Here is a 25,652-nt window from a genome sequence, read left to right as displayed (position 1 = left end):
GAATGGAAAACGGAGGGTTTGTATGTTGTTAAAGTTGGTGGCACATGCAGATCTAAGGCTTCTCTGTCCAATTACAGAAGCCACTGGCCACATCTGACTACTGAACACTTGAAATGCATTGAGTCCCATTTGATATGTGCTGCAAGTGTAAAATACACACTGGATTTCAAAGACTTAGTATGGAAAATGATTTTTAATATAGATTATATGTCAAAATGATAATAGTTTTTAACATAGATTATATGTCAAAATGATACCAAGGATATGTTGGGTTATAGCAAATATAGTAATAAAATTAAATTCACTTGTTGCTTTTTTCTTTCTAAAATGTGGCTACTAGAAAATTTGCAATTATACAGGTGGCTCACATCATATATCTATTGCCTAGCACTGCTCTACAGCCACACTAGCTGGCCCTGTCACTTAAATAGCTATGTAACTTTTGGCAAGGTATTTAACCTTTCTGCTTCCTGTTCCTTATCTATAAAATGGCAATAATAAGTTGTTATTATTGTGATATATTATCTGTGTTAAATGATGAAGAAGCAGAGAGGAATAAGGCACTGTCCTGGGTTCTAGGAACTCAAATGCAGTAGAATCAAGAGTCCTGACTTTGGAGTCAGACCTGAGATTGGATTTATCACTTAGCTGCATGATCTTAGTTAAGGTACTTAACTAATCTGAACTTTAGCTTTCTTATTTATGAATGAGGATAATGGTGTTTACTTTATGGGTTTTGTGTGTGTGTGTGTGTGTGTGTGTGTGTGTGTGTGTGTACAACAGTATTTTATATAGCACCTGGCACATAGTCGACCAGTCAATAAATTATGGGTGCTTTTATGCCTGTCATCATCCAGCAGGTTACCTTGCTATAGGTAAGCAACTTAAAGACTAAATTTTTATTTTCTTCTGTTATGCTGATTCTCATGTTTGTTTCAGTTTTATTTCTGTCATTAAATAGATTCAGTTCTGTCTTGTAGTCCATTTGCTTTGGTTTCCCAAGCCATCTCTTGATTGGCTGAAGTCCTAGTAGTTTCCTCAAGGGAGAATCACAAGAGCAATATTCCCAAGGTTTTCGAATGTTCTTTTCTGTATCTTCATACTTAAAGGGCAGCTCGGCTGGGTAGAAAACTCTTGGCTCATTCTTTTCCCTTTGAGTGTGGTATGGCTTGTGTGCCAGTGTCTTCTGTTGCCAAGGAGAAACTGAAGCCAGCTTGATTTTTTTTTCTTTTGAGTGACTTTGTCTTTTTGCCTGGTTGCACAAGGATTGTTTTTATTCCCAGCTTTATTGAGATATAATTGACATATGATATTGTGTAAGTTTAAGATATACAATACAATGATTTGATACACACATATATTGCAAACTGATTACCATAGTAAGGTTAGTAAATGCATCTATCACCTTGTATAATTACCATTTCTTTTTTCTGGTGAGAATATTTAAGATTTTCTCTCTTAGTGACTTTCAGGTATATACTACAGTGTTAACTATAATCATCATCTGCACATTACATCCCCAGAACTTACTCACATAATAATTGGACATTTGTGCTTTTGGACCAGCATCTCTGCATTTCCCCCAGTAAGCCCCTGGCAACTACCTTTCTACTGTTTCTAGGAGTGTGTGTGTGCATGCGCATGTGGGTGTGTTTTAAGATTCCACATGTGAGATCATATTTTAATCTTATTTCACTTAGTGTAATGCCCTTAGTGTAAGGTCCATCAGTGTTGTTGCAAATGATAGGATTGCCTTCTTTCTTAAGACTGAATAATATTTCATTAAGATATCTGTTTCATCTGTGTCTATATCTACACCTCACATCTTCTTTATCCATTCATCCATTGGTGGACACTTTGGTTGTTTCCATGTCTTGGCTGTTGTGAATAATGCTGCAGTGAACATGGGGGTGCAGATGCCTCTTCAAGATGGGGATTTCACCTCCTTGGTATTTTATTCCTAAGTATTTTATTATTTTTGATGATGGGATTGTTTTTTAATTTCTCTGATGGTTTGTTGTTAGGGTATAGAAATGTAACTTATTTTTATGTGTTGATTTTGTATCCTGCAAAGTTTACTGAATTTGTTTATTCTAACAGTTTTTTTGGTGGGATCTTTAGGGTTTTCTGTATATAAAATTATATCATCTGCACACAGAGGCAGTTTTACTTCTTCCTTTCTTATTTGGATGTATTTTATTTCTTTTTTTCTTTCCTTTTCTTTTTTTTTTCTTTTTTTTCTTTTTTTGCCTGATTGCTGTCACTAAGATTTCCAATACTTTGTTGAATATGAGTGGTGAGGGTGGGAATTCTTGTCTTCTTCCTGACCTTGGTGGGAAAGCTTTCAACTTTTCATTGTTCTGTATGTTAGCTGTGGATTTGTTGTATATGGGCTTTATTATGTTAAGGTGTGTTCCTGATATACCCAATTTGTCAAGAGTTCATTTCCTGGTCATTTTTCATGAAAGGATTTTGAATTTTGTCAAATGCTTTTTCTGCATCTGTGAAAGGATATATAATTTTTAATCCATTGTTCTATTAACGTGGTGTATCACACTGTTTGCATGTGTTGAACCATCCTTGCATCCCGGGGATAAATCTTTTGGGGTCATGATATATATATGATCCTTTCAATGTGCTGTTAAATTCGGTTTGGTAGTATTTTGTTGAGAATGTTTGCATATATATTTATCAGAGATAAATCTGGCTTTGGTATCAGGGTAATGCTGGCCTTGTAAAATGAATTTTGGTGTGTTCCCTTCTCTTCAACTTTTCTGGAAGAGTTTGAGAAGGATTGGTATTAATTCTTTAATGTTTGGTAAAATTCATCAGTGAAACCATCTGGTCTTGGTCTTTTCTATATTAGATTTTTGATTACTGATTCAATCTTCTTACTTGTTATTGGTCTCTTTGGATTTTCTGTTTCTTTGTGATTCAGTTTTGGTAGGTTATATGTTCCATTATCTAGTTTGTTGGTGTTCCTATTAGTCTCTTATAATCCTTTGTATTTCTGTTGTGTCAGTTGTAACTTTTCTTTCACTTTTGACTTTATTTGTTTGATTCTCTCTTTTTATCCAAGTCTAGCTAAAAGTTTGTCAATTTTGTTTATCATTTTAAAAAAACAGCTCTGAAATTTTGTTGATCTTTTCTATTGTTTGTGTGGTCTCCATTGTATTTATTTCTGCTCTGATCTTTGTTACTTCTGCTAGCTTTGGGCTTAGTTCTTCTTTTTCTAGTTCCTTGAGGTATAAATTTTAGCTCATCTGTGGTCTTCCTTTTTTTTTTCCCCTTTTAATGTAGGTGTTATTGCTGTTAATTTTTCTTAGACTGGCTTTTGCTGCAACCCATAAATTTTGATATGTTATTTTCATTTCATTTCTTTCAAGATATTTTTTTATTTCCCTTTCACTTTTTCTTTGACTCATTTTGTTCAGGAATGTGTTGTTTAATTTCCACACATTTGTTAATTTTCCTGTTTTCTCTGTTAGTAAGTCCTTATGTATCAATAATTACATTTGGTGTGTTTAGTCTAAGATATAGGTCAAGTCCAATGTTTCCTTCTTGATGTTCTGTTTGGGTTATCTGTCCATTGCCGAATGTGGAATATTGAAGTCCTGTTACTGCATTATTGTCTGTTTCTTCCTTCAGTTCTGTGAATATTTGCTTTAAATATTTAGGTACTCCAATGTTGGATGCATATATATTTATAATTGTAATAGCCTTTTAATAAATTGATCCCTTTATCATTATATAGTGACTTTCTTTGTCTCTTGTGACTGATTTTGATTAAAAGTTTGGCTGGGCACCTGGGTGGCTCAGTCAGTTAAGCATCTGACTTTGGCTCAGGTTTTGATTTCATGGGTTTGTGAGTTCAAGTCCCACATCCAGCTCTGCCCTGATGGTGTGGAGCCTGCTTCAGATCCTCTGACTCCTTCTCTTTCTGCTCTCTGCACCCCCCCCTCCCCCCACCTCGCACATGCACACTCTCTCTTTCTCTCAAAAATAAACATTAAAAAAAAGTCTATTTTATCTGATATAAGTATAACCACTCTATCTCTCTTTTGGTTACCATTTGCAATGAATGAATGTCTTTTCCTATCCCTTCACTTTCAACCTGTGTCCTTAAAGCTAAAGTGAATCTCTTGTAGGCAGCATGTTGTTAGATTTTGTGTGTGTGTGGGTGTGTGTTTTAAATATATTCAGCCACTGTGTCTTTTGATTGGATAATTTAACCTCTTATTAAAGTTTAGCATAATTATTGATAGATAAGGACTTACTATTGTAAGTATTTTCCTATTTGTTGTTTCCTATTTTTTAATTTCCTTTGTTACTTTGTTCTTCTACAGTCTTCCTTTGCTTTTTTTTTTTTTTTTTTTGTAGTGGAATGCTTTAATTCCTTTATCTTTTGTATAACTACTATAAATATTTTTGGTGGTTACCATGAGGTTTACATAAAATAAAACATTTTGTAGATATCACAGTCTATTTTAAGCTGATAACAAGTTACCTTCAATTGTATATAAAAACTCTACACTTTTACTTTTCCTCTCCCCACATACTATACTACTGATGTCACACTTAACATCATTTTATATTGTGCGTCTATTAACAAATTATTGTAGTTATTTTTAATAGCGTTTAACTTTTATACTAGAGATAGAAGTCATTTACATACCATCATTACAGTATTAGAGTATTCTGAATTTACTTAAATATTTACCTTTACCAGTGAGTATCAGACTTTTATATGTTTTTGTATTGTTACTTAGTGTCCTTTCATCACAACTTGAAGAACTCCCTTTAGCATTTCTGCAAAGCAGGTCTAATAGTGATGAATTTCCTTAGTTTTTGTTTGTCTGGGAACGTCTTTATCTCTCCTTCATTTCTGAAGGACAGTTTTCCTGGATATAATATGCTTGGTTGGCAGTTTTTTCTTTCAGCACTTTGAATATATTATCCCAATTCCTCCTGGACTGCAAGGTTTCTGCAGAAGAAATCTAATAGCTTTATGGGGTTCCCTTGAATATGACAAATCATTTTCCTCTTGGTGCTTTCAAAATTCTCTCTTGGTCTTTGAATTTCTACATTTTTATTGTAACATGTCTCAGAGTAATCTTTGGGTTGATCTTGCTTGGGGTTCTTTGAGGTTCCTGTACCTGATGTCCATGTGTCTCCCTAGATTTGGGAAGTTTTCAGCTATTATTTCTTTAAATCATTTTTCTGCCCCTTTCTCTTTTCCTACTGGGCTTCCCATGATGTGAATGTTTATTTGCTTGACGGTGTCCCATAATTCATATAGATTTTCTTTACTCTTTTTTTTTTTCTTTTTTCTTTTTGTTCTTCTAACTGGTTAATATTAAATGATCTGTTTTTGAGTTTGATGATTCTTCTGCATGATCAAGTATGTTATAGCTCTCTTGAATTTTTCAGTTCTATCATTGTATTCAGTTTTGGGAATTCTCTTTTGGCTCTTTTTTATGGGTTCTATTTCTTTATCAAAACTTTTATTTTGTTTATGCATTATTTTGCTGATTTCATATGGTTGTCTATGCTCTTTTGTGTTACATTGAATGTCTTTAAGATGATTATTTTGAATCTTTGTCAGGTAATTCATAGATCTCCATTTTTGGGTGCTTGGTTACTGGAACATTTTTAGTTTTCTTTGGTGGTGTCATATTTGCCCAACTCTTCATGATCCATGTAGCCGTAACAGGGATACAGAGCTGTTTCTGTTTCTGTAGGATTGATGCCAACTTGCCTTCTCAAAATGGCATTGTTATGGGAGGGGGTGTGATTGAGGGATTCAGCCATTTTGCTCCAAAGGATTCTTTCTTTATCTTTAAAGTCCATTAAGTCCTCTAATATGTCTCAGTGTTGACTGCTGTGGTTGATACTCCCTGGTGTGCAGTGTGCCCTTTACATATGGAGATGTAAAACTTCTATTTGAGGCAAGTTTCCTTGAATTATATCTTTAAATATTTGCTCTGTTCCATTGTTTTAGTTATTATTATTTTAAAATTTAAATTATTTATTATTTTCAGATTTAAGAAAAACTTAGACATTGTTTAGTACATGTGCTGGGTACTGTGCCAGCCTCTTATCAAATTAAAAAAATTTTTTTTAATGTTTTTTTCATTTTTGAGAGACAGAGACAGAACAAGAGGAGGGGAAGAGAGAGAGGGAGACTCCAGGAGACTCCAAAGCAAGCTCCAGGCTCTGAGCTGTCAGCACAGAGCCCAATGTGGGCCTCGAACTCATGAATTGTGAGATCATGCCCTGAGCTGAAGTTGGAAGCTTAACTGACTGAGCCACCCAGGCGCCCTAAGCCTCTTATCAAATTTTAAGTGACTTAATCTTTATAACAACCCTATGAGGTAGGTACTATTATTATTTTCATTTTAGTGATGGGGAGACCAAGACAATGTGGTTAAGAAGCTTCTCCAAGTTCATATTGTGACAGAACCAGGATTCAGACTCCGTTTATTCTCTTAACCATTGCACCATGCCTGTTTTCGTCTTCAGGGACTCATTTTATGTGTAAAGCATGATTGATTTTCATTGACTGTCATATCTATCATTTTATCTCTAATATCTTAAAATACTTGATTTCTGCTCACCTTATCTGGCTTCTTATAATGAGTTCCATAGTATATTTTCTTCATTGAATTCCCACCAATTTTATCCTAGCTTCTGTGATTTTTTTCTTGTTTCCAGAGTTTTTATATTTCATCTCTTCTTGTTTCTTGCCATCTTACTCTGGAGTTTTTAAATTTCTGCTTTGTTTTCTTCCTTCATGGACATGATGGCTTCATATGCATTTTTATTCATGGTGAAATGTTAATCATGTTCATGTGTTCCTTGATAACATTTTTTATGAAGCATTACTCATCTCTTGCTAGTTTTGCTGCTCTTTTTTTTTCCTTATAGTGCCCTTATTTAGATGCTGTGTGCTAATCTCCTTTTTATTATTCAGCACAGGAAGGAGATAAGTTCTATATCTGTAGGCAGGTTATATGGGAGTTAGACTAGGGAGGGGTCTGTTTCACAACTCAAGGCTTTCTTCTCTACTGCTCTAGAGAGAGAGAGAGAGGTTCCTACAAATAGGTTTGTCCTGGGTGATGCTTTGTGAAGCCCTACCTCTTTTGCCTTTGTAAACCAAATAAGTAGACTTTTGCTACTAGTCCTTGTCATTAAGGTTCCAGTATCCAGTGTGGCTGACCAGGCTCACCCTTGACATTGAGTGGGCCCCCCACTTTCTAATACCTGCCCCAACTCTCTGGACCACTGCCAGGTGCATGTTCTCTGTGCTTTCTTCTGCATAGCTTCTGCCCATTCTCAGCTGTTCTTGACAACCGTTATCTGGATGTTATTTTTGTCTCCTAATTTGGCAAAGAAGGCATATGTGTTTTCTTTTCCATTCTTATTTCCCACCCCCCATGTAATTTCTAGGAAAAAGAAAAGATGTTGAGTTATATAGTTGTGTTTATCCTGGAAGTGAAGGCTAAATTTTGAATGCTCAAAGATGTGTTAAAGAGAATTCTAAAACCAGTGTGAAACCTGATGTCTTCATCTGTGTGGGATGGATGGTATCTTTCACTTTTTCTTGTCACACATTTATATGTCATGTATTATGTTGCCATTCACTATATTTACATAAAATCAAAGTATCATTGAACACTTAGCCCATCTATTATCAAGTTCTCAAATTACAAAATATCTTTCAACAGGTTTGGATAAAATTCTGGTGTTTTAGGGGTGCCTGTGTGGCTTAGTCAGTTGAGCATCCAACTTTGGCTCAGGTCGTGATCTCACAGTTTGTGGCTTTGAGCCTTGTGTCGGGCTCCGTGCTGACAGCTCAGAACCTGGAGCCTGCTTCAGATTCTGTGTCTCCCTTTTTCTCTGCCCCTCACCCACTCATGCTCTGTCTCTCTGTCTCTCAAGAATAAATAAACATTAAAAAAATTTTTTAAAGTCAGATGTTTTAAAGAGAATATTATTTGTAAATATTAAAAAATAACTTTTATTGTCATTTTTCCCTCCCACTATTACATCAGTTATTTCCCAGAAAACATGATATCACTTCTAATTATTGGATGAGGGTGCTAAGCGTACTATCCTGCAAAATGTTTAATTCATGTCACTTCAAAGGATTTTTCCCCCAAATGATTAAAGCAGGTGTGTGTGTGTGTGTGTGTGTGCATTGCTAAGTGCGTTATATACATTGCCTCATTTAATCCGCATAACAATTATGTGAAGGGACTGGTATTATTATTCCAGTTTTTCAGAAGAGAAACAGCCTGAGAGTTATTTTTTGAGGTTACATACCTGGGAAGAGACAGAGCAGGAGGTCTGAGCCTAGGCTGTCATAAACCTGTCCTTCCGTCTGCAGATACCTTGTAGACAATTTGGAAAATACAAAGAAAGGAAAAGAAACATTGTTGCCACCCAAAGATTTTCACTCTTGAACATATTGGTGTATTTCCTTCAAGTCTTTATTGCCCACTTAAAAAAAATTAAAGCATAAATGTCATATTATGTACCACTTTGAATTCTGAATTTTTTCCTTAATATTATAGCAAGTATTTTCCCATGTTCTTATAAAACTTCTGTAAGTTACATTAAAAGATACATAATGCAGTTGACCCTTGAATGACAAAGGGGTTAGGAGCACCCAACCCCTGAGCAGTGAAAAATCCACATGTAAATTTTGACTCCCCTAAAACTTAATTACTAATGGCCTCTTCTTGGCCAGAAGACTTAGTGATAACAAAAACAGTTGATTCACACATGTTTATTTTATGTGTATTTTATAATGTGTTTTTATAATAAAGTAAACAAGAATAATGAAAATTTAAAAAAATTTTTTTTATAAGTTTATTTATTTTTTCAGTACTATCTACACACAATGTGCGACTCGAACTCACGACCCCACAATCAAGAGTTGCACACTCCTCCGACTGAGCCGGCCTGGTGCCCCTAGAATAAAGTAAATGTTATTAAGAAAATCATAAGGAAGAGAAAATACATTTACAGTACTGTGCTGAATTGAAAAAAATCTGTGTAGGGGCACCTGGGTGGCTCAGTTGGTTAGGCATCTGACTCTTGATCTTGGCTCAGGTCATGATCTCATGCTTCATGAGATCAAGGCCCGCGTTGGGCTCAGCATTGACAGTACAGAGCCTGCTTGGGATTCTGTCTCTCCTTCTCTCTCTCCCCTCCTCCACTCATGAGCACACACTCTCTCTCTCAAAAGAAAAAAACTTAAAAAAAAACCCAAACCTTTAAAAAAGGAAAAAAAAATCTGCGTATAGATGGACGCATATAGTTCAAACCCATGTTGTTACAGGGTCATTTGTACTTCATTAAAGTGGTATACTATAATTTTGTAAGTCACTTTTTGTTGGACATTTGGGTAAGTTTGAATTGTTTTGCTATTAGAGATAATACAGCACTTATCTTTTTCTGTGGTATATTTTCTCCTTTATTTTTGACTTTTTTGGGGAGTAGATTTCCAGTAGTTCAAATACTGGATTAACATGTTGAACATTTTGGGTTAATCTTTCCCATGGAATTGCTTTCCAAAAAACTGTTTTAAGACGATATAATTCACCTGGGGTGCCTGAGTGGCTTAGTCAGTTAATCGTCTGACTTCAGCTCAGGTCGTGATCTCATGAGTTTGAGCCCCGCATCGGGCTCTGTGCTGACAGCTCAGAGCCTGGAGCCTGCTTTGGATTCTGTGTCTCCCTCTCTCTCTGCCCCTCCCCTGTTCACACTCTGTCTCTCTTTGTTTCTCAAAAATAAATAAATGTTTAAAAAAATTAAAAAAAAAAGACAATATAACTCACATCAGCAGTGTATGGGGAATACCCACTTCATGGAAACTGAATTAGCATAAAAATAGTGATCTCCTTTCTATCTAGGTTTCTTTGATGAATAACTTAATGTCATCAGTAGTGAATAGTAGTGGAATTTAGCATGTTTGTATTTAACTTCTTTTGTGAACTACCCACCTGTCTTTTGCCCATTTATTTGCTGGCTTCTTGTGTTTATCATGTTGTGTGAACTCTTTGTGTATTAATGACATTAACTCATTGTTATTACTTATTGATAACTTATCCTAGTTATTCGTTTTCTTTTTCATTTTGGCAATAATTTAGATTAGCGTCAAAATTTGCATTGCAAGCCCAGTCTGTAAATCCTGTAACTCCTTTGTGATTCCATCTCTTTTTCAGGTGTGGCCTGAGTTTTTCCTTTATAGCCTGAGTTTAAAACAAAAATAAAGATCTTTTTGGCCTCTCAAATTTTGGCCTCTCAAAGCAAAAATAGATTTATTTTTGAGGTGTGGTGTGATGTCAGGATATAAACGGAGTTTTCCTTAAATAGCTAGCAGCTATATTCACCTCATTGACTTATGAACCTTTACCTTTCTTTCTTCTCTGCTGTATGTGACTTCTTTTGTAATATACTGCATTCCTGTATGTAGACTTGCTCCTGGGCCATCTTCTCTGCTTCATTGCCCTTTCCTGTTCTAGTTTTCCCTTTCTGGTGATGACCTTTTGACATTAATTTGTTTTTCTGTCTTCCCTGTGTATTTATTATAGATGTGAAAGATGGATTTGATCTTATCCAAATAAACCTTCATTTTGTGTGCTCCTGGACTGAATCTTCTGAGGGGAGAGCACATGTATGTTTGGTTTCCATGCTGTCTTAGTCAGTGAACACTTGTTTTCCCATAATATCCATTGACATTTCAAGGTTTTTATTTTTTGCCCCAAATATATTTTGTTTCTTTCCTCTTCCTTTTTTCTTTTCTCCACTCCTCCCCCACATTGTTTATTTGTATAGTTTTAGTAGGTCCAGTGGTACAATTTGAAAGCAAAACAAAAGATTGAGCTGTATCAGTAGTTTGCTTACTATAGCTTGTATTAAAAGCTGTATTAAAGCCTTAAAAAAACTTAGAACAATAATGTTGGATTTTTTTAAATTAAAAATTGTTTATTTTATTTTTGAGAGAGAGAGAGAGCAAGTGAGGGAGGGGCAAGGAGAGAGGAAGACACAGAATCTGAAGCGGATTCCAGGCTCTGAACTTCAGCATAAAGTCCTACGCAGGGCTCGAACTCACGAACTGTGAGATCATGACCTGAGCCGAAGTCCAGTTCCTAACCGACTGAGCCATCCAGTGCCCCAATAATGTTGCATTTTTACCCATTATCAAGTAGAGATTTAAAAGGCTATACTTATTCTCTCAGGTTTCCAAAGTCCTTTAGAGTGCTCTAACGTAAACTAGTAGAAACTGGATAAACTAGATACATTGCTACAAAATCTGATTTCATTTAATTTTGACATTTGATATTTGTTGGTAAGTCGACATTTGTAGGAATCTGCATTTCTCCTAATGTGTTTGATAAGTAAATTGTAATAGTATCTTATATATGAATAAGTTACTTATATATGAAATATTACCAAGTTTTAGGCCTTATATTTTGGGGTGATTTCTTACATCAGCCTCTTCCCCTAAGAAAGTAAAAACTAGTTGTAGACTGAGAGCAATTTGGTCTTGTTTCTTCCTTCACTGCAAAGACAACAGTTGAAATATCATATATAGTCATTTATTTATCACGTGCTTGCTTTGGATTATCATATGTACATTAGTTCCTTGGAAGAATTTCCCTCCGCATTGAGGTTTTTCCTGTTTATTTTTCTAGGACTGTTCTTTTCAGGTGATGTAAAGCTTTTCCATTGTTTTGACAGAGGCTGCTTAGGGTGGCACATTAAATAGCACATGATGCTTTAAGTTGTTCGTGTATTACCTCCCAAGAGTTTAAGGTCAATCTCCTTTGACTGTCAAGAACATTTAGAGAGAGGACAGAAAAGGGACTAAAGTTCATGGCACCTACTGCATCAGTCCCCCTGAGCACTTGTGCAGATGGGGTGTCTGCCCACCTCAGGAATTAACAGAAAGTTGCCTTTAACTCTGATTCTGTGGCCAGCTGCTCTCTAGAGACCTTCCCCCTGGATTTCTTTTATGGGACAACTTTTAGGGGAGGAATCATATCCTTTTGTTCCCTTTGCCCTCTAGAATTCTCTGACTGCCTGCACTGTGTCTGGTTTTCCCCACATTGGTCTGGATGAAAATTCAGCTCCTCTCATAATTCCCATCTACTACCCTTCACTCACACTCTTCATCAGGTGTGATTTTTTTTTTTTAATCTTAAGTAGGCTCCATGCCCAATGCAGATCCCAATGCAGGGCTTAAACTCATGACCCTGAGATTAAGACTCTGAGATCAAGACCTGAACTGAGATCAAGAGTCAGATGCCTAACCAACTGGGCCACCCACATGCCCCCATTAGGTGTGATTTTTAGTGCTACTGACCCTCTGTAGGTTGAGAAAAGACATATCCTCCCTGGCTGCTCCTTTATTTCTCTTTTTGCCTCCTGAAGCCGCTTAGCATTTCTTTTTAAGTGTAAAACATGCCACAGAATCTCCCTTCCAGTCCTCCAGACATGTATCTTGTACTTGGGGTTTGTTGGGCTTCTTAGATCTGTTGGTTTATAGTTTTCACCAAATTTAGAAAGATTTCAGCCATTGTTTCTTGATCACAGGTCTATAAGTCAACTTCAGTTTGATTAATCTAAGATGGACTTGCCCTTTTTTAACTAGTGCTTTCCAGAATATATTCTTATTGTGGTGAATAGCATGAGCCATGCCAAACCATGCAGCCATATTGAAGGCCTCTGCTTATGTCACATCCACTAACATTTCATTGGCCAAAGCTAATCACATGATGGAGTCTAACATTAGTAGGATGGAGAGGTAAGTATTTTTGCCGAACAGTAATGTAAGCTATCAAAAATTTTTGGTCTTGTGTGATTCTTTTTTGGCTCTGGAAAACAGTGTTTGCTGGAAAGTGAATCAACTTTATAATCAGACCTGATTTCAAACCCTAGTTTTGCCACTACCTACTTATGTGACCTTAGCAAGTTACCTAACTTTTCTAAACTATGTTCCCACAGTTGTAAAAATGGGAATAACAACATTTACCACATATGGTTGTTGGGAAAATTAAAGCATATAGCACACCTGGAAATGTTTATTACAAAATTAGCATTCAATTAATGTTTCCTTTTGGGATTCCAGGTGGGGTTTTATTGTAGACATTGGTTAAAGAAAGTAATACAATCTGACAAGATACAAAAGCCTCTGTCATGAAGAATATTTTTAGAATAGTCATGATACTGGGGTGCCTTGGTGGCTCAGTCGGTTAAGCATCTGACTCTTGATTTCAGCTCAGGTCATGATCTCATGGTTCATGAGATTGAGCCCTGCATTAAACTCTGGGCTGACAATGCAGAACCTGCTTGGGATTCTCTCTCTCCCTCTTTCTCTGCCCCTCCCCTAGTTGTGAGTGTGTGAGTGTGCATGTATGTGCATGCTCATGCGCTCGCTCTCTCTCTCTCTCTCTCTCTCTCTCAAAATAAATACTGAAACAAAAAGAATGATACTAACCAGTTTATTTTCACTCATAATGATGGATAAGAATTGGAATTTAGATCCAGGAAATGAATACTGTTCAGCTATGTCCCGATAGAAGGAAGGTCCATTTCCAAGGTTGATACTAGTGGTGGGCTCCTTCAGGAGCACCCATTCTTCCACTATAAGTAGAAGGTAGGATTATACTGAGGCCTTTGCTGGGCATGACCTTCTCCTACTTTTCTATTGTCAGACCGGGCTCAGGGAGGAGCTTGAATAGTGCAAGAATAATTGTAAATTGGATGTAGTAGTTTTCAGCTCTCAGAAGTTTTCATGTAGGGACAGGTTGTTCAGGATGGGGTCTGGGTTATTGCTCTTTGGGGATGGAACTTTAGGTGCTAGAGCTTTCCAGGGACTTTATCTTTAAGGGGTACAATCCTAATAATGTGGGGAGCTGGCTACTCCTTAGGTTGTGAAAGTCTTGTGGGCCTAGAGTGAGGGGTCTATTTTGGTGGTTTGGGGACTCCCTTATAGGAGGGAAAAAGGCTTCTGATGATCTCTTGGGTTTGTAGCAAACCTCATCTTCTATATTGGTTCTCACTTCTTATTTTATCCTCAAAAAATTTAACTAAACTGAAATAGTAAATATGAGTAGTAAAATCATGTTAGAGCAAAAATTTTCACTTAAGGGTCTGGCATCTGGCAAAAAACCCCCCAACCAAACAAACAAACAAAAAACAGAACAAAGAAAACAATTTTGGCATTGATGTAGCTATCATGGGATCTGGACTGATTGGTGAAGCAGACAGTGCATTTATTTTAGATGGTCCACCAGGCTCTTCAGAATTGGAAATTCAAGGCAGTCCAATGGTAGAATGAGCACCCAGGCTGACATCCATGATCAGAGCTCTGAGTTCCTACTTCAAGCCAGAGCATTACACTTTATACCTGAGGGGGAGGTAGAGGGAGGGTGGGGAAGTGGAGGAGGAAGAGGAAGGAGGAGGCAAAGTGCAGACAGTTGGGGCACAGTTATACCTTAAGTCTGGTTTCATATCTATAACCAAAAGGGCTACCGGCTCAGGACCCTGTCATGGTTCTTGGAGGTCAGGTTTGGGCAGCCCAGGACCTTTCACTTACACCTGCATCCATGTCAGGCATCCCTAGTGGATCCATCATCATCCTTACCACTGAGCATTACTGCCCCAGGCCCTCAGCATTTGCACGCTGGCCACCCCTAATTGAATGAAACTACAAACAGCGTTCATAGAGCTCACCACCATATTGGCTCCTGCCCCCAAGAGAAAGATTTCTCAATGAATTAGTAAAAAGGGATATCCAGTAATAGAAAAGGGCACTGTTTTTCTGAGAATATTTTTATGTTTAGTACTCCTGGCAAAATGGTGTTAGAAAAGCTACTCAGATCAGCTAGTTTTATTCTGAAGTCCAAAAATGGTGTAGCTGTAAAAATTTGTCTGATTCTGCCTTTGGAAACTGCACTTTTTTTGTTGTGGTGGTGGAGATAAATGCGTGAATTAAAACTAAATATCATGAAACCAAACTTTTATTTACTTTAAGATATATTCAGGCTGTTAGGCTTGCGGAGAAAAAATAACCAAGTTGTGTTCTTGGAAGGCACTTCCGATCTTTAATTAGGTATGTAAAGTTTACTGGCCCATCACTCGGGTTTGGCATTGCCTCTTTGTTTCTAATCTCTGATTTAATTTAGAAGCACTGATTGTAACTCACTGACAGCAGGAGGCTCCCTGAGGTCTTCTTCCTTCTTCCTAGAACTCAGTTTAATTCAACCCATGGAGCTAGAGCAGCTGCACTTCCAAAATTGTTGCCACATTACAGCTTTCAAGGCTGAGAGACTTTAATTATCTCCCAAGTCCTGCTCCTCCCAATAAATGGTTTGCCTTGAATTTCTGTGAGACAGTTGTTCTGGTTAGTTAACAAGCATTTGTTCAACACCTTTTTTTGTTTTTAGAGGCTCAGTAGGGCTGAGGAGGAGATTCCAAAGGAATAAAGGACAAGGTTCCTATTTAGGGAACCCCAAACTCTTAGAGTATCAATTATGCCTCTGCTTGATGATTTAAATATTTTTATTTATTTTTGACAGAGAGAGAGAGAGAGAGAGAGAGAGAGAGAGAGAGAGGCTGAGCGAGCATGAGCAGAGAAGGGGCGGAGAGAGAGGGAGACACAGAATCTGAAGCCCAGAGCCTGACGCAGGGCTCGAACTTGTGAGCTGCAAGATCATGACCTGAGCCAAAGTTGGACACTTAACTGACTGAGACATCCAAGCACCCCATTCTGCTTGATGAGTTATAAGTTGCTCCTTCCCTCCATGACTCCAGGATCCCAGTTTAGGATTTCAGAATTTCCCACCTCCACCTCCACCCACTTCTTCCCTACATCTTGGTATGTGTGAAGGTCTGGTTTTCTTAACCAGAGACTAAGACTCTTTCAGGGCAGGGAACTCCTGTATTCCTTCCCCCGCAATGGGTTTAAATCCTGGGTTCCTTGTTATTCTTGGCTCCTGGCTGTAGTATAGCCTGTCACCAGGATGCCTCCATTGCTCACCACAGCCCTTTCTCACTGGGCAGTGGTGGGCTTAGCGCATTTCTTTGGTCACCAACATAATCAATGTTTTAGGATCCCACTGAAATAATTGAGTGGGTCCAGGCATCTTGCGTCACCTAACAAAACACATGGCATAGAGAAATCCCTCAAGAATCTCTTAAAAATTAAATCGAATCACTAGGTAAAAGAGCCGGTGTTGATTTCTGATTACCTTTGAATATACTCACCCTGATTTGAGGGTGAGAGATTCTCCACATTTGCTTTTGAAAGTCAAGCACTGTGCTGAGCTCTGGGGATACAATGATGAAAAAGGAAGTCCCTCTCCTCAGCAAGTTTATGCTCTGGAACAGTCTGTTTGGAAGTGTCTTTCAGCTGTCAGGGATGTACCAGGGGGGCTGGTTATAGAAATGATAAATGTCTTCAAAGAAATCACAGTTGGATAAGGGAGACAAACATGCAGATAACGGAAGTCTAACACTTGAGAGCTCTGGGAGTTAAGAACCCCATGAGGCTGTCCTGTGGGTGACTGCCAATCCCAGTGCAGGCAGATTACAGCTAAGCCACCAAGTGTGTGCTGTTGCTCATCAGAATGTCGCATTAGGCCCTGGCCTTGGAGATGTAGCTCAGCAACCATCATCACCTACATATCACAATTACAGACTGGGTGTGTTCCATCCCAGGAAGAGATGAGTCTATAAGCCCCTTGAAGGAAACTAAAAACAACCAGTACATCACAGATGAGATTTGCTTTTAGATCTAGTGTTTACGAAGATATACAAGGGCGATATTCTAGTGTGGAAAGAGAATGGGGAACTTTGGAGACAGACCTGAATAGAATCCTGACTGCACTACTTATTAGTTGTGTGGCCTTGGGTAAGTTTCTTAATTTCTCTGAGCCACAGTTGGCTCATCTGTGAAATGGGGGTAATGATCCCTACTTATAGGATCATTGTGAGAGTAAATAAGGCAATAGGTTTAAGTGCCCAAAACAAGGGCTGGCACATAGTAGGCACATAGTAAATTTTAGTTTTTCCCACTTTCTCCTCCTTTATGCATCAGCAGGAAGCAGGCTTTATAAAAGACATGTAATCTTAAAGAGATGACGCTATTAGAAATACTGGAATGTTATGAACCACATCAGTGAGGTTCATGGCCTGGGATAGGTATATAGAGAAGATGGTATGTCAGGGACTCTCCAGTACTTTGAAAGGGAAAAAGAACTCTGATTCCTTTGAGGAGCACTTCTTTAGGGCAGAAATCGAGGCATCAGGGTATTAGAATATTGTTCCGGAAATCACTCAACTTTTTTTCTCCAAGACTATTTTGTATAGAAATAACTTGTTTACATGCCTGCCTTGCCTATCAGACTAAAGCTTTGCAAGGTTTTGTTGCAAAAGAATCACTGGGATGCTTTTTTGTTTTTTAATTTTATTTTTTATTTTTTTAAATTTACATTCAAATCAGTTAGCATATAGTGCAACAATGATTTCAGGAGTAGATTCCTTAATGCCCCTTACCCATTCATCCCATCCCTCCTCCCACAACCCCTCCCGTAACCCTCAGTTTGTTCTCCATATTTATAAGTCTCTTCTGTTTTGTCCCCCTCCCTGTTTTTATATTATTTTTGTTTCCCTTCCCTTATGTTCATCTGTTTTGTCTCTTAAAGTCCTCATATGAGTGAAGTCATATGGTTTTTGTCTTCCTCTGACTAATTTCACTTAGCATAATACCCTCCAGTTCCATCCACGTAGTTGCAAATGGCAAGATTTCATTCTTTTTGATTGCCAAGTAATACTCCATTGTATATATATACCACATCTTCTTTATCCATTCATCCACCAATGGACATTTGAGCTCTTTCCATACTTTGGCTATTGTTGATAGTGCTGCTATAAATATGGGGGTGCATGTGTCCCTTCGAAACAGCACACCTGTATCCCATGGATAAATACCTAGTAGTGCAACTTCTGGGTCATAGGGTATTCTATTTTTAATTTTTTGAGGAACCTCCATCCAGTTTTCCAGAGTGGCTGCACCAGCTTGCATTCCCACCAACAGTGCAAAAGAGATCCTCTTTCTCCACATCCTTGCCAACATCTGTTGTTACCTGAGTTGTTAATGTTAGCCATTCTGACAGGTGTAAGGTGGTATCTCATGGTTGTTTTGATTGGGATGCTTTTAAGAGTACAGTTTCCTGGAGAATGAGTCTGGGGTGTGGCCTAGGAGTTTGCACTTTGAAAAAGCAGATGGGGGGGTTCTGACACAGGTTCTGAGGTCCACACTTTGGGAAGACCACACTGGAGTGAGAGTCTCTTAAAAGCTTGGACTGTTTCTGTTCATCCTGTATTTCCAGTGCCCAAATATAATAGATATTGATTGAGTTTTGTTGAGTAAATGAGTGAATGATGATTGCTCTAAGAGGATGTCCTATTGAGAAGAGGATATTTTAAAATAATTGTCTTCCTGGGTCTTAGGTCAGTGTCTTATGAGTTTAAAGAAAATCATTAATGCGCCAAAACTTGTGAATGAGACCCAGTCCTCAGTAACCCACGTGATCAATTTTCACGAAAATGGGCTTTTGTTGAGGATAGGAGGCTGAGTAGATGCTAGTGTGGGGTTGATCCCCAAGACAAGCCCTAGCCGTACTGTTTCTCTGTTGATTCAGAGTTGGTTGACAGATATCAGGGAGCAGCTCTGTGACCATCTTGTGTTCATTTTGTGCACTGTGGGGCCCTTAGAACCAAAAGAAGGCCAGGTCTTTTTGTGATGGAAAAGCTGAAAAACAACAATTTTAACAAATTTTCTCTGAAGGAAACCCATAAAGTTCCCCTGAATTGACCATTTCATTAAAACACCTTTTGATTTGGTGCCTTTTAGAGGGTATTGCCTGTTCTAAAAAGAATAGATTTACTCAGCTAAACTTTATTTGTGGGCATTTTTTCTTTGGATATTGCTTCTCTTTCCCTGTGCCCATGTCTTCATCACCTGCTTGCCGGGTAGCACCCAGAGCCTGGGGTCATGCTTCTTGCTGAGTTTGGTGGAGCACTTGTTCTTTACCCTGCGGTGAATAGTGATGGCTTATATTCAGGTTTGCTATGTGAATATTGGACGATTAGACTGCAACACATTTGCATTTTGCGGTGTTCCACTTAGAAGAGAGAGGCCCCAGGAGATAGTATCACACCCACTTATTAAAAGTTGCCCATACTTGGTATTTGAAATTACTTTTAAGACATCATGGCCCTTGTGAAGCATATACATTCATTGCTCCAGGGAAATGCTAGATGTTTATCCAGATGGTGAAATGCCTCTATTTTCTTTAAATTAATTAGTGGCTAATTTCCATAGGGCGACTGAGTACAGCTGCACATGCACCTCAGTGGTTGGGGGGATGGGGCCGGATCAAGCCACAAGGTGTTCAATGACTTCTCAACACCAAAACATCTTAATATATAATTTAACAGGAATAACTGGGGATTTTCCATTGCAACAGACACTACTGATTTCACTACTTGCAATATCTTTATGGATGTAATTGCCCCCTTTCATCACACCTATATTATCCCATATCATAATTTTATTTTTCTGGACATTTTAGTCACCTCTTGGTTTATTATATTTAAAAAAATGTTGTATTGCCTTCTGTAAATAGAAGCATGTGCTGCTTTTTCTGAAAATACTGCCTTTTGATAGTTCTGTTCAGCTCTTTCAGATCCTCACAGCTAAATAGAAGTTTAGGGCTCAGGCACACAGCAATCTCCTTTCATCTGGGTCAGTTCTTCACCCAGGAGTCCTGGGCAGTGGAGAAGAGCCACAGACAGGTGAGCCTGCACTGGGACTAGGGGGTGGTCTGGGATTCAAGGTTGCTGAGGGTGGTTTTACTTTCTGGATTGCCCTCTCCCTACATTAAACTGTCCTGGGGCCAGTGCCATCCCTGGCTGCTTTTGGAATCACCTTTCCTCTCCTGCCCTTGGATTGCTAGTATTTCAGATAATGGGGGGAGCCTTGTGTAGCTGTGGCAGGAGCATCTGAAAGGAAGGGACTTACTGCTTGAGGGCAAGTCATTGCTAATGTCTAGAATACCTAGAGCATAGCTGTATGCTCTAAGGATATGAGTCTGTTACATACCACTCTCGAGAGTTTCTTCAATATTGGGCCTCTCAGTCATGAGGCAGGGCAATTCCCCGAGGGAAGACCATATTAGGTGCTCAGTCATTGTTTCTTTTTAATAAGGAAAATAAAAACAAAGAAGGATAAGAATTCTTGCTGAAAACACTAGCTTCTGTGCTAAGTGCTATGGAGGATACAATGAAAGAAAAGATATTGTCCCGATGCTCAAGATGTTTATAATCTAGTGAGCAAAGTCAGCCTGCACAAGCATAAACAGTAATCCAAGCCTGTGTGCTAACACCATAGGAGAGCTGTAGACCACACGTCTGGGTAGCAGGATGACGGGGGACATGCTGCTGGGTGGTGAGCTGTGTTATAAGCAGCTGTGTACCAAAAATAAGGCATCATGTTTGTGAAGGATTGACTTAAATTAGACTATTCAAGGCTATGCATATTCTAGTTCACCATCACTGGCTGATGCTTCTTTGTGCTCTTTGGATTTGGAGGTTGGGGGGACAGGTGGCCAGGAATTGCATATACTGTCAGCCTATCTAATGGGGGTGGTAGTGATGGTGGTGGTGCTGAGAGTGTGCCCTGGCAGCAAAAGGACTGAGAACAGTGGTGTGGCTGATTCCTTCCACAGGGTTGAGAAGGAGCAGGAGGCAGATCACTGTTTGCTGGGATGGATGGACCAAGCTTGATGGTGGAGGCTGAACGGTGCCTTGAAGGAAGGGTGGGGTGGGTGGAGTGGAGGGCTGTGAGTTTCCTGGTGGTGAAGATAGTGGCATCCGGGGGCCCTGGGGGGCTGGAGGACAGTGCCCTGACCAGGTGGCAGAGTGTTAGAGGGAGTGTTATGGGGGCCTTGAACCCTGGACCTGATTGCAATGCAGGGAGCAGGGCCCTCAGCACTGGCAGTGCTCATCCACCACATTAGGTAAGTGCTTGACAAATATTTGCCAAATGAATAATTAAGGAATTGGACTTCTGTAGGTGAGACATGGAAGATTTGACAGGGAGGTGGTGTTCCCCTGACATATCAAAACATATCTAATCTGGGTCTCATTTCATTTGTTAAACCAGCCAGTCTGAGAAATCAATACCAGGTCCTCATGAAAAACAGCAGCTTAATGTGACATCTCTCCCAGCTGGTGTCAGAATTTTGTGAGCCTTCAAATTGCTACCTCATGACACATGGGAGATATCAGGGGTTGGTGCACGAGAGGGGACACTTGGGTTGGAAGATTTTGTAGGTCGTCTGGATGTCTCTATGAGAAACCATATCCTGCTTCTGTGCACAGCAGACCGTGGCTAGCTTATACCTTGATGATCAAAATCCGTACAGCTTCATCATGGTTTTGTCGCCTCTGTGGCATCTCAAATTCACAGAGCTCTCTGAATACTGGGATTTCCTGTGCCTTGTCTTCCACCCTCTTCTGTTTTAAGAAGCTGTGCCTTGGCTACAGCTGTCTGATGTCCCAGCTACCTCCCTTAGAAGTGACCCTCATAAAAATGGCAGCCCTTCCTCACTGCCTGTGGAATAATGAAATAAAACCTCTACATTCTAAGGTCTACTTTGTATTGCCCTGCAGCTTTTCTTGTTTTGTTTTCAAAGCAAATCTGGTTAAATGGACAGTTTTATTTTGTTTTCTGATCACCAGTATAGGAATCTGTAACTGCCTAATTATAATGACTAAACCCGTGTAGTGATCATCTCGTTACTGCCTGCACTGGGAGCATGCTGTCAGTTGTTGCCCCTTAAACACATGTCCTGTTCCTGCGTCATCAAGAGCCACCTCCGTTTCTTTGAATTTTTCCTTTGTTGCTGACCCGTGATCCACTACCTCTTAAGACATTATTGGCAAATCTGGGGAAAATGGAAAGCCTTGACTCATTTGAACTTCTTGGAGGATTCTGCTGTTTAACCCCTCTGTGCTGCAGCAAGCAACCGGAAGCCAGTTTTGCTTTTACAACAGTCAGAAAGTGCTATGGGCTTAAGGTTTGCATTTGGCAGCAGTTTACGATATTTTTGGAGTTCTACCATGGAGCTGGGTGTATATCACGTGTCATTCCTTGGGCTGTTGATGGCTGCAGAGGCATGGTGGCTATCCATCTCTGTCAGGGCTTGTCACTTGCTTCTTTATGAATATAGCTTTTAATACTCTCTCACTTCGGGAGGGCCAGATCCCTGGTATTCCTTCACTTCTGCCCTGCCCTTCCTGACGACATTTTAAAAGTCAGAAACATTGACTCTGGTCTATCCTGGTAGCTTAAGGTCCATCCTTTCACCCTGGATGGGGGCAGCCCCTAGACCTGATGGTGGTCTCTCATTCTCCGTGGTTATGGGATCTCAGGCGTCTGTGGACTATTAGGTAGACAGACTTGGAATCTTAATAGCAGCTCGGGGAGAGGGCTGCAGGGACCCTCTATAACCATCCAATCCTTTTCTAGGGCAACTATTCAGGGTGGCTGAATTGGTATAGTCACACCAACTTGGGTTTGACTCCTTCCCTGCTCTGCCGCTTGTTGACAGTGTGACCTTGGACAGTTCATTCTGTCTCAGTTTATATATACTGTAGAAGGAGGACAAGAATAGAATTTGCCTGCAGAGTTGGGGTAAAGAGAAAGAGACAATGTTTAGAAATGCCTGAGTACAATACTGAGCACAATGCAGGTACCCTCAGAGGTATTTATCATCAGAGAATTTGGATGTAGCTTACTTTAATGATAACAGAGTCAGTGTTCTCTGAGCTGACTGTATACTATCTGAAATTGAGTTGGTTGTTGTTGTTTTTAAGGTTTTTATTGGAGTGGAATTTTTAAAACTAGAAAACATAGCTGTTAAATAGTTGTCTGTACAGCCGAATTAGGAACAACCCCAGAACAGCAACTCCCTGGTAATCCTGCAATGGCTTGGGTAGTACCAAGGCAGTGGCTGGGCCCATGGATGTCATGGAAAATGGGTGGTTCTCTCATGGCCTCTTGGAGTCACTACTGGCCTTGTGTGCATAGCAGGCTCTAGTCAGGAGGTGTGTGGAGATAATCATAGGTTTATACACAGTTGTAAGAAATAATAGAGATAGCCAGGTCCTCTCTATCCAGTTTCCACTTATGGTAACACCTTGCAAAACTATAGGACATTACCACAACCATCACATTGATATTGATGTTGTCAAGATACCACCACAGATCTGATGATGTCAGATCCCTTATATTGCACTTCTGTGGTCATATCCATTTCCCTCCCACTCCTACACCCTACCTAATGTATGGAAATGACTAATCTGTGAGGGCCTAGATCTTGGTGAAGGCAGAGCCTCTATCCCAGCTTTGGACCTGTTACCTATGGGATAAACTTTTATTGATTAATTGATTGTGAGAATGATATTAGTATCTATATTTAGAAGCCAAATCATTTTGAAAAAATATGTCATATGGCCAAACCTAACCCTTAATTGAGACAGCAGAGATTCAGAAAAGGAGGTCAAAGAATCACTCTTACATTAGGGGAAAATAAAGACTGTGAAGGTGGTTTTCAAAGAAGCAGGAAATCTCAGCTTAATCAAGAAAGGTTAGGAAGTATTACTTTCCTAAACCATTGAATTTCCCTTCCTCACCTTGGCCTAAAGAATATTTTTATTCTTTACCTTATTTGAGTATTATCAGTAATTCATCTTAAAATATTCTGGCTGGTACAGATATTTACAAAGATTTACTGCATCCCAAAGTCTGCATTTATGTTTCCTTAGCTGACAGCACTTCCTTAGGGATTTCAGTTCTGATTCTCACACTAGGGGAGACGGTGGAATTTGATGTTCAGAAATGTTCTAGATACTTGACTGGGGTATGCCAGGCCTCTAGGACTACTAGAGGGTTCTTGGGCCTGCCATAGCCACTCACTCACTCTGTGTTTCCCTTCCCAGGAGCTGGGGTCAGAGAGGACGTGTTTCTCATCTGGAAGGAGATGGAGGAAGCATGCAGCATTCTGACTCAGATCCAGAGGCTGGTTGCTGAGCCACCCAAGTCTGACGTGGCCACACTAGACAGTGGTGGGTGCTGTTTATGTTTATAGTGTAAGAGTCATAACTGTTACTAGTTGGGGATGAAGGACTGTTTCCTGAGGATTGTTTCCAGAGTTGTGCTGTGGTTTGTGTATATGTGTATGTGAGTGTATGTGAATGTGCATGTGTTAGTGAGATTGTCAAAAAAAAATACCAGCTGGACAGGAAAGTGGTAACTTGCAGTTACCAGTATAGAGCTGGGCTTAGTGATGAATACAACATGGACAAGTGGGGATTTGTAGCCAAGGAACAGGGGTTGAGGGGGCAGTGGTGGTTAATGGATGGAAAATTACTAAGAGGAGACATCAGGGGTAAAGGGGAATTCTGGCCAAACCTACCTGACAGGATTCTTCTTGAAGGCAGGCCAGGGTGACCAGCTACCACCTGGGTGTGGTAGGCTATGAGGAATTTGATCATATGTGAAGGGTGGGGAATTCTGGCTGAACTGACTTAACAGGATTGTTGCTAAAATTGGGTGACGCAGAGACGAACACAAAAGTCCGAAGGTGGTGGCTTAGTTGAGAAGAGGATTCAGAGGAACCTGAGTTTGGAGTAAGAAAGTCCTGGTGGAAAATCCCAACTCCATCATTTGGAATTAACCCAAATTAATCTATTTAAGCTTTAGTTTATTCTTCTGTTAAATAATTATAATATTGGTCTTGAAGGATTATTGTAAAGATTAGGTAAAGTAATGGATGCTTTGCACCAAGCAGGTATTTGGTAAATGTTAGCTCAGTCTTTTCCCTTTCACAGTTGGGGACTTTGTGTACTGATTCTCTTAAGTTAGTAAAGGATTTTCCTCTGTAGGGAACTGGTTTCATTTAGACACTTCTGGTAACAATGGTAGTTAACACTTACAACACATACCTTACGTGGCAAGCACTGTTCTAGGGTCTTCACCGTATTAACTCATTTAACCCTACCTACAATCTTATAAGATAGGTGCTACTATTTTCTCCATTTAGCCCAAGGTTACACAGCTAGAAGCAGTAAAACTAGGATTCAAAACCCAGTTCCTCAGGAACGTACTGAGGTCTGGCTTTCACCCTGTACATTCTGACTGAATCCATAAAGTATGTGATCTGGACATTGAGGGGGGGCGGTTTTGAAAGCTTCCCAGGTGATCCTAATCACCACAGCAAAGTTTGGGAACCCTTGCCAGGCTGTATTGCCTCCTGGTACCCTGCCTATATTACAGAGGTGTCAATGTGGAAGAAGGGCAAGGAGGCCAGAGCAGCTGGGCAGGGATTCAGTTGAAGAAAAGTGGGGAAGCGATACGTGTAGAGGGAGGAAGAGGTTAAAGGCATGGGAGAGCATACCTTGTGTAACCTGATAAATTCCAGGTGATAGTGACTTTTTACTGTGACTGGGTGTCCAGCTATGGGTCTGGGGCAGCACAGCTGCAATGTTTTGCCAGGGCCAGCTCTCCA

General features: G+C 39.5%; 1 protein-coding gene across 7 annotated transcripts in view; it reads left to right on the top strand.

Moving 5' to 3' along the window:
- The window catches only part of VWA3B (von Willebrand factor A domain containing 3B), a 204,133-nt gene that overhangs the window by 46,929 nt on the left and 131,552 nt on the right, over positions 1 to 25,652 (top strand). For all 7 annotated transcript variants that reach the window (XR_008417819.1, XR_008417818.1, XR_008417821.1 and 4 more), the window contains exon 8: positions 24,085 to 24,210. Coding sequence is in view for 3 of the 7 variants with exons in the window: in XM_053890614.1 (XP_053746589.1) it covers positions 24,085 to 24,210 (126 nt within the window). In the remaining 4 variants the exon portion in view is untranslated. The remainder of the gene's footprint in view (positions 1 to 24,084; positions 24,211 to 25,652) is intronic.

The sequence above is a fragment of the Panthera pardus genome, unplaced genomic scaffold (genome assembly GCF_024362965.1).
Source record: "Panthera pardus isolate Hobbes unplaced genomic scaffold, ASM2436296v1 HiC_scaffold_25, whole genome shotgun sequence".
In the NCBI taxonomy this organism is placed as follows: domain Eukaryota; kingdom Metazoa; phylum Chordata; class Mammalia; order Carnivora; family Felidae; genus Panthera; species Panthera pardus.
The sequence above is the reverse complement of the archived record's forward strand: the minus strand, read 5'-3'. Positions and strand labels throughout refer to the sequence as shown.